This window comes from Vicia villosa, linkage group LG3 (genome assembly GCF_029867415.1).
Source record: "Vicia villosa cultivar HV-30 ecotype Madison, WI linkage group LG3, Vvil1.0, whole genome shotgun sequence".
In the NCBI taxonomy this organism is placed as follows: Eukaryota; Viridiplantae; Streptophyta; class Magnoliopsida; order Fabales; family Fabaceae; genus Vicia; species Vicia villosa.
Window position 1 is genome coordinate 669,355 of NC_081182.1, and position 9,742 is coordinate 679,096.

The window sequence follows — 9,742 nt, forward strand, 5'->3', positions numbered from 1 at the left end:
TGTTATATTATGTGTATCTGGTTTGTATTAAATGCAACAGTAACTTTAAAGTAAAAGTAAACACTGAAATTAAAGGCTTTAAAGTAAATCAAAGCAATAAAAAAGGGCAGTAAATGTGCACTGAAAGATGAAATATAACGTAAAATGATTGCATTAATTAAACTGGTACACATACGTACATTCCAAAGTTGCACTCATTACTCATTATTGCACAAAGATTTGAGTTTACTTGTGTTTATGTAGAAAATGCGGACCCCTAAACTGTTCCTATTGAGCTTGCTTAAATAGTAAAAATAAGATAACTACTACTAACGGTTGACTGTCATCAGCCGACACGTGTCTTCGACATGCAGCATCTTCGATGTATAAGGCCTCCACGCGTCTCTTGTAACTGCTGAAAACCGTCTCCTTTTAACTTCTAATACCTCTCGACTTCCACTTCAGTTTCTGCAGCAAAATTCTTAAGTCTTCGCATACTTTTGGTCGAACGCTGAAGCCTCTGATAATCTTCCTAGTCGAACAGCTTCGACTACTAAGCATTACTTAGTCGAACCGCTTTGACCCAAATGGCAATGTAATTATTTAATTGAGGCCCAATTACCAATTTAGGGCCTTTCTACCAAATTGAGGCCCAATTACCAATTTTGAGTCCCAGTTGCCCATTTATTGGTAAGTCGAAATCTTAGGGTAACAGGTATGGAACATCCTTTACTGTCGAGTATAAACTCAATCTCCCAACTCTAGTAGGTAAAGAAGCCATCGTCCATGGAAGGTCCCCGAAGAAAGGACCTTCATATTTCCTCCATATGATTAGCTTGACGTTCTTAAATCAAAAATTGTTTGGAAATACCCACACAGAATTGAAGTAGAAGAGGCTCACTTTGAGGATCTCTTAGTTGTGGAAGAAGGTGCATTAACTGAATAGCCCTAGTAGCTCTCTTCATTAACAACCACTCGATAAATCCTCCATCTTGACTAACATCTCATCCAAACAACATCACCCCTATCACCGACATCCAAATATTTTAAGTGAACAACCCCTTTCCCTACCCCCCCCCCCCCCCAACACACACACACACACACAAGGTTAACTTCCATCACATGAAGGCCAAAAGATCACACTCTTACGAATATTTAATTCAAGACCTAATCCTAGACCCCTCTCTAGAATAATGTTGAAGGCTTTAGTCACCTCCTTTGAATCCCCTATGATGGTCCCTTCATCAAGATGCCAAACATGTAGAAAAAGCTTATAATTCTAATTCGATGAATGAGTGGGTGTAACACAAAAGCAAAAAAGGAGTGGTCCTAACATGTCACCTTGTTGCACTCTAGTGTCTGGCATAATATGTTTACCCCCAAGGTAGAACCTATCTGTGTGACCATAAAGAAACTCAATCCACAAAGAAATAAATGGCCCTCTCACCCTTACCTCCCTTAAAAGGGCTGATCGATCTACTGTGTTGAAAGCATTTGAGAAATCTACCATGAGCATAGTCAAAGAGTCACCTCCATGTCGCTTGCTTAATACCCTATCAGCACCACTTGATACATGACCCTAAATTGGAAGTCATTAAGATATGTGTCATATCTTTACTGACTCCTTTTCATATCAATCTTGAATACTAATTTCCTCCAAATAGAATCTACAATAGTTTGTCATATCCCACCTTCAAGCTTTAATAATGACGTCAAGGATGAAGAGGCAACTAATTCTATCAAAAACTTCGAACATATTTCTCCCTAGCATGAGTAAACAACTGAAGTGATTGCACATAAGAGATGTATTTCCACATGTGAACCTTCTTCACACAGTGCGTCTAATATATGTTGTGCTCGCAAACCAATGTTGTCCATTTAAGAAATGATTTAATGCCCCTAGAGATAGTATCAACTTCAGTCATTAGAGGATCTTTGGAGAACGAGGTGGTTCGCATGAAGGGAGTTGGTTTATATAGGTGCTTAGCCTCCAAAATCTTCATTGTATGTCCACTATAAGGGTCATTTTGGATGGCCACAACATTTTTCAACTATTGTGAAGTGGCCATCTACAACCTTGTGAACGCATTGCTTGACATTAAAGCTCATCTTTTTTTATCTTTCTCCTCAATCTGAAATCCCCCATGATCCAAATTATCTTGCTCAAAACTTTCTAACACACTATCAACTAACTTAATAAGACCATATGCGTCTCTCCAAGTAGCTAAGCACTTCAAAATATGTTATTGTTGCAAGGACTTATGATTTCTAGACCTATGATGTCACCTATTCTAAGGCTTGACCACTTGTAAAGTGCGATAAGTAAGAAGTAACAATTGAACGTAAGCACCTACAGATCTCAGCTCAGCAATCATCTTATGAAGAGAATCTTTCAATGCTTGAGAGAAAGCAAGACGACGTATAAGATGTATACTTTACATGTTTGTAAGGACTCTCTCTAGCAACAAAGCCCTTGTTGCGATGAGGTTATCGAAGTTTGTTGTGCATAGTTTTAAAATACCCTCAATGTGACTTTCGGCCTTCCCTATCCCATGAGTTACATGAACTAGACTATCAGGATGATGACATGCCCGACCCATGGCATGAATGCCCATACACCTTCCACATAAACATTGCTCAACCACCCTTAAAACTCCACTAATTTCATAAACAAATCACAATCGTTCTTAAATTTTTATTATGCACTTTTTTGTTCGCCACTACATAGGTATAGTGTCTTAAGATAAGATACCTTACAAAAAATATCCTTGCTCTCATTCTTGCCATGAGGGCAACAATGAAACTTTCAAAATGGACAATGCAAAATTGTGTTTCTCCCTACTTAATACACTAGATGTTTAGATGTTTAGTTGAGATATTTAATAAACATTGTGGGCAGTAGAAAAAGCATTTTTCCATGATTGTGCTGGTGTCTTGCTCTATTGTGTGATCATAAAAATGAATTGTGCATGAAGATATTGAAACACAGCAAGTAATCGAAAACGGAATTACAAATTTTGAGAGGTAAAGAGAAAGATAACCGCGATGAGCCTAAGAGAAAGATAAAAATTTAAAATGCTAATCTCTTGTCAAGAGATTTAGGCTCTGTTTGGTAAGACATATTTTCGAGCTTATAGCTTATGTCTTATGTCTTATAAGCTCATATGATAATTTAGACTCATTTGGTAACGGTCTTTTTATCACGAGCTTATAGCTTATTTTACTAACTTATAGCTTATTTTCCAGACGCTATTTTAAATAGCGTTTTAGCTTATGTCTTATAGCTTATTGTTTTTCTTCCTTTTTTATCCTTAATATTTTAATTAATATCCATTTTTAACCCTTATAATTTATCTTAATTTAAAATAAATTAATTATACATTAAATATCTTTTATGTCATTTTACATTTATAAGTTAATTGAACCGCTAGTTTTACCAAACACTTCAATTAGCTTATAAGCTATCAGTCTCAAACATCCTCTATAAGCTATCAGTCATCAGTCATCAGCCATCAGTCATAAGCTATAAATTATCAGCTAGCTTATCAGTCAACCGCTATTTTTACCAAACAGACCCTTAATGCACGTCCATAAATCTACAAAACATTTGATTGATTAAATTAGAAGAGACTCAAACTGTAATAGTTTAAGATTTGTAATAACCCTTGGAAAGTAGTGTGATTTTTCCATTCTATGCAAAATTGACAGCCACACATTCCTCAGTTCAGTTAAAAAAAATAAAAGCTTATCTGTAATAGAAATATAATTACAAGTTCTACACTCTAAGTTGATTCAAATTTGTAACAAGAACAGTAAATCTGATCAACAACTCAATACTCAAACATAAAATTTGGTAAGATGTAGAAAATTGGACTCTAGAAACAACAATAATAAAAAGAAGAAAAAAAACTATTTTTTACATCTATAATAATCATCGACCAAACAAAAGTTTAGGTGGTAAGATCCAAGATGGATCAGCATACCGAGCTGAAAAGGAACGTGGTAGATTATCTGCTTCCATCCATCCTGTTCCTTGATCAAAGTTCATAGAATATGTTTCTTCATCATAAGGTATACCATCAACATCCATCCTAGAAGAAGCAGAAGAAGATGCATAATTGAAAACTTTCTTCTTATTTCTTCTCAGCTTTCTCCAAATCTTCTGCCACACTGTTTTCTTGCTTCCATCATAGCTGCTATAGTGATTGTGTGGCTTTGTAGTGTAGCTCCTACCTAAACGTGCTTCATTTATTGAACCAAACCACTTCATCTTCTTCATATCCATTTTCTATTACAGTGCTGCCAAGTTTGAATTAGCACAAACCTTTCTATTTAATGTCTCTTTTTTAGTGTGAAATGAAATAGTCCTTAATCTTATCCATAATCACTTATATAATAATTGTTAAGCTGAAATTTGGCTTGGACCGCCAACCATGGCAGCAAACAATGACTTATGTAATGTAAAAGAGTCATTGGATTGAAGCAAAATAAATAATAAATAAACAATTTTGAAGTGTCAAAATTATACTACTGCTGAATGAGTCTTTGTTTTCCACTAGCAGCTGCCAAACCTGGAAATGTAAGCTTGACTATTTTTATTAAGAAATTAAGAATAAGAATTAACACTAATATAATCACACATGCATCTTAATAGATTTTACCACCTTTGCATGCAACTAACTCCTGAACATTTATTCTGTAAACAATACATGTTCCTTTCATCAGTTTCACATGGATAAGATGCTGAACATAATTAAAGATTTTAACTTATTATATCATTGTACATACTGCCAAACCAGATACAGCCACAAAAGATGAGATTCTGTTTCCATCTTTTTTCACAAGTCAAGATTAATGAACAGTTGAACACACTTCTCTCTGACTATATGTATGCATTTTTTGATTAAGATACATCATGTCAAAAGCATAATGAGCCATATAATATGACTAACTTAAAGTTGATCAAAAAAAATCATTTTGTTAAAGTGACTTTTATCTCTAAATTATTTAGGTCAAAATAATTTTGTAAGATGGGCCCACTATCTTAAGGCACATAGTTGAACTTTTGAAAATGTGCTTCCATCATTAAGGATAGTTAAAACTACAGAGCTATATGGCAAAATTTTCACACAAGATTGATAAATCAGCATGTTAAGCTAGAACATGTATGCTGCGGTTTCTTGTGTGAGGATGCAGCAGAACTTAAATTTAAAATTATACATAAATAGAAATTTTCTCAAAAGAGAAAGATTAGAAAAGCTTGTCAAGCTGCATTGCCGCCTTGAGATTGTGCAATTGACTTCAGCCTGTTATAAGCATCAGAACATGCATGCGTATAGTCCGATAGCGCGCGGAAGAGCTCAGGCAGGCGAGTTTTGAGACTCTGGAGTGACTTTTCTCTTACTTGAACACACAATTTTTTGTGAGATTCAGATTCTTCTTCTAATCTCTTTTTCAAGCTCTCAACGACAAACTGTTTCTCCGAGACGGGATTGTTCGTATTTCCTTCCTCTCCTCTATCTGCTTCTTCTGGCCCCATTTTTTGTAAATGCTTTTGGTACCAATCCTGAAAAGCTTGGTTTTTCTTCATGAATTCCTTTTGAATTTCCTCACATTTCTCCTTCAACTTCATCTCTTCCTCCTGCTGAAGTATGATTGTCTTTATCACAGCAGCAAACGAGGAAATGGCAGATTTCGCTAGTTCATCGGGAAGCTTGTCAAGGTAATCGTGCCATGCATGGAGAAGGGTTTGAATTGGTGGATTATGTGCTCTTGGCGGGGACGAGACTTTCTCTTTTAAGTTGCTTTCGATGGGAATAAGATTTAACTTGAGCCAGTTATTAAGAGCTTGAATGTAATGTTTCTGTTGAGTCACGAGCTTCTCAAATTGTGACTGCCATTCTTGGATTACATTCCAAAGCTGTATGGTTCGGTCATAATGATGTTTGGTTGTTTCCTTCTGATCTTGAGAAATATCAAGAGATTTGAGGTCGGTTACTATTTTCAGCTGACTGTCATGATGCATGAACATACTCTCCCACATATTGGCCATCCTGAAAAGAAATCAAGTTGGTTCGTGATTAAGATAAAGATCCATTTCTGAAGCTAACAACAGAAACTTGGTACATGGTTGGTATGATCATGCCAAAAATGGATAAACTTTTAGATCATGTAGAAGTCAATACCATAGCAAATTGAAAACTAGAAAACCATACATGAAATGAAAGTGAAATGATTATTAAGATATTTATCAACTTCGACCGCGTTATATAATGCTTTTAGATTGGGATGGTTAAAGAAAGTTCACAATGCCTAGAGTTTCTTTCCTATTCCTCATGCAAGCATAGCTACTCACTACCACTAAGATATCAAATACCATTGGAAATACTTACTCAATAACAAGAGCAACAAGTTTGGGATACAGCTGAGCATCGCGAATATGGTTCACTTCTGAAACTGTTGAATCCATCGACTGCATATCAACAATATATCTTGTGTGTAAATGACTTACGGCCGCTTTAGTTTTCCCTAAAGAATCAACACTGGCGCCACGCTTCTTCTGCTTGTTCAAAACTGAAACTTTTCTTTGATATTCAAACTTCATAAGCTCACCTTGCTGTCAACAATAGCAACATGTTACAAATAGCAATAACAACTTCACAATATGAATGACAAAATTGGAAGATGACAACTACCTTGACCTCTTCATAGAGTTTCTTTTCCCAAGCTAACAACTTGTCCAAAACAGTGGCATGTGTTTCATACTCTTCCGAATCAAAATCATCTTTAGCACCCTCCCCGTTCGACACACCCTTGAAGGACCTATTCCATGTTATCACTTTCATGACTCTAGCCGAATGATCAATGTGACCTGCTCATATCACCGCAAATTAGCCTCCACCATACATGTCCATTCCAACTAACAACAACTAACTAAAAACCCTAAACAAAGGGTTTAGGTCGACAGTTTAGACGTGCCTTTAGAACTTTGGTATTTACAAACATAAACTTAAATCGAATGAAATAAAGGAAAAATAGATCGAATACAAAATACATTACCCCGATTATCGGCGAAATTAGAATGATAATGCAACCTAGTAGCTTCAAGCATCTTGGAAACTTCTTGAGCAGTTTCAGAAGCTTTAAGAAAATGATCATCAAGGGAACCAAGAATCTGCATGAGAGAAACAGTGGGAACCAACTTAATTGCTCTTCTAAACTCAGCAGGAGCAGTTTTAGAATGTTCAATGTGTTTGGCCTCTCTTATCACATCATCCTCATGATCATGAACATGCTCATGTTCTTTACTATACACATCAACCTCCGCTTTCTCCGGCGTCTTCGGTTCAATCTCATCCTCCACATGTCCTTTGTTATCATCAACATTCTCATCTTCAATTTCAATTTCACCTTCTTCATTCTCAATCTCATCTTCCTCATTCAAAGAAGCTCTCGCCATGTTCATATCCATGAAGAAATAATCCCACGCCATGTTTTTCGACTCCGGCAGAGGCGGCGGCGGCATCGCTTTACCTCCAGGCGGAGAAGGCGGCGCGTGAACCAATCCATCACCGTCACCGTCTTTCCCTCTCTCTCCCTCAACCTCGATTTTCGCGTTTTTCTCCATCTCTTCGACAATGGAGACACCACCGCTAGGTTTTCTATGCTGCAAAGCCACAGGCGGCAACGTGACAGCGCGTTTGAGCGACGCAGGTGAGAAATTAGGCGGAAGAGGCGGTGGAGGAGGGAGATTCTCCTCCATGTGCGGCGGAGGCGGCGGCGGTGGAGGCGGCGGCTGTGCGTTAGAGGAAGTATTCATCGGCGGCGGGTGAAGTTCAATATCATCCAAATGCGTTTCGCCGTGAGAGTAATCCGAAAGAGCGGCGCCGGTGTTTTTAAGAGCCATGGCGTAACCGGAATGACCGGCGGCGAAGGCGTTACGAGCAACAACGGCTTCTCTCATCAAATTCTTCCGCTCTTTACATCTAGCAACTGATTCTTCATTGTCTATTCTGGACTGTGCACAACCCATTTTGATTTTGGAGAGAGAAAGTGAAGGTTGAAGAAGTTAGTTGAAGATGAAAATAGAATGTGTGTGAGAGTTTGAAGAGTTAGATTTGAGTTTAGAAGCAAAACGACGTCGAATTGAAAAGAAGGGTTTTAGATTGAGTGAGTGTGGAAAGGAAAGGAGAATGGTGACAAGATAGTACAGAAGAGAGAGTGTGCAGAGTGAGGTAGTGTTATACAACTGAGATTATTTGTTTTTGTTTAGTTTATAGTTTAGGAGAGAAAGGAATTTAATTTAAATTTATTTTAAAATAACGGTCATATTTCTGTTTTTTTTTTTAATTTTCGAAATAAATGAGTTAAATATGTATATTTTGAATTAAGGTAATTGAAACTGACGCTTTTTTTAATGTATAGGAATATTACTTAAAAAGACAAGAGGAACTTTTAGTATGAGAGCTCAATCTTAATGCTATAAATCGACTTAGTTTTTCAATGGAAGATAATGGTAATTTCCTAATTTTCTGTTAATTCCTAAAATGTTCAAATATTTGAAATGGCAATTTAGTTCAGTATTTTGAAATTTAAATCAGTGATAAATTCAGTCAAAGTATTAAATCACTTACTTATTGATAAAGATAGATCATGGGTAATATTTTAAAAATTAAAAAAATTCATGATACAAAAATATTAATTATATTAAAATAGATTGTATTTTTTTTTTTACTTGTTCAAAAGCAAAAGCCGATTGTGTTTTAAAAAATTTAATTTTAAAATTTAATTTGTTTTAATACAAAAGTACATAGTTATTATCGTTATTATGTAGATATAATACATGATTATCTAATATCCAAATTATTTGTGTTTGTTTATTTTCATATAACATGGAGATTATGGACTCAACTAAGGGCATTTGTTTTAGCTTTTAAAAAAAATAGTTTTTATAGTTTTAAAAACCATACTTGATTACAAAATTCAATTCATGGACATGAGGATATGCTATTTTGATCGGTCACTATTTATAATTGGTTTTCGTCAATCATCCGGCAAATATTCTAGCATTTCGGTAACACAATGTTCCATCTTCTATCGTTTTTTTTATTTCGTTTTAGTTTTCATGCTAAGTGGTTTTGCATTGCATTGATTTGAAATTCATGTCAATTAGGGTGTTTTGATGCTTGGTTTGATAGTGTTAGTGTTTCAAGTGCAAGCGATCAATTCCGAGGAAGTAATGTTGAGCCGGAGGTCATTCTGCCGAAGCTAGAGGTGCAAATTTCTCTATAGCAGAAGCCTGACACGGGAGCTCGTGTTGCCTGACACAGCCTGTGTCAGGATGAAGGTTGAAACATGCAAAATAAGAGAAGTCGAAGGCTGACACGGGTGCCCGTGTCAGAAGGCCTGGGAGCAAGAAATTTCAACATCCAAGGCAAAGGGCCAACACGGGTGCCCGTGTTGCCTGACACGATTCGTGTTGGCAGGCGCGAGAAAGAACACATATTTTGATTCATTCAAAAATTTGAGCTCATTAAGGATTGTTTCGACTTTCCGCATGGTTGTGTTGTGACCTGATACTACTTAGACCTAGTTTTGAAAAACATTTGGCATCTTGGATCTTGGAGAATAAAGAATTGGAAAAGGAAGAAAGAGCTAGCAAGGGTTTTGGGAGAAGGAGATCTTCAAGAGCATTAGCGATTGGAGATCAAAAGAATCCAGAATTTTTGTAATGTTTATATCTCCCTTTGTAATTTCCTTGAAT

At 36.3% G+C, this 9,742-nt stretch overlaps 1 protein-coding gene across 1 annotated transcript; it reads right to left on the reverse strand.

The window, feature by feature from the left end:
• Positions 1 to 5,093: 5,093 nt before the first annotated feature.
• Positions 5,094 to 8,230, reverse strand: LOC131660010 (protein ALTERED PHOSPHATE STARVATION RESPONSE 1). The gene is made up of 4 exons (XM_058929122.1): positions 7,039 to 8,230; positions 6,675 to 6,850; positions 6,372 to 6,595; positions 5,094 to 6,032 (listed from the first exon to the last, which is right to left on the reverse strand). Exons 1-4 carry the CDS (start codon positions 8,009 to 8,011, stop codon positions 5,243 to 5,245), a joined length of 2,163 nt encoding a protein of 720 aa, XP_058785105.1. The 5' UTR covers positions 8,012 to 8,230; the 3' UTR covers positions 5,094 to 5,242.
• Positions 8,231 to 9,742: the final 1,512 nt, after the last annotated feature.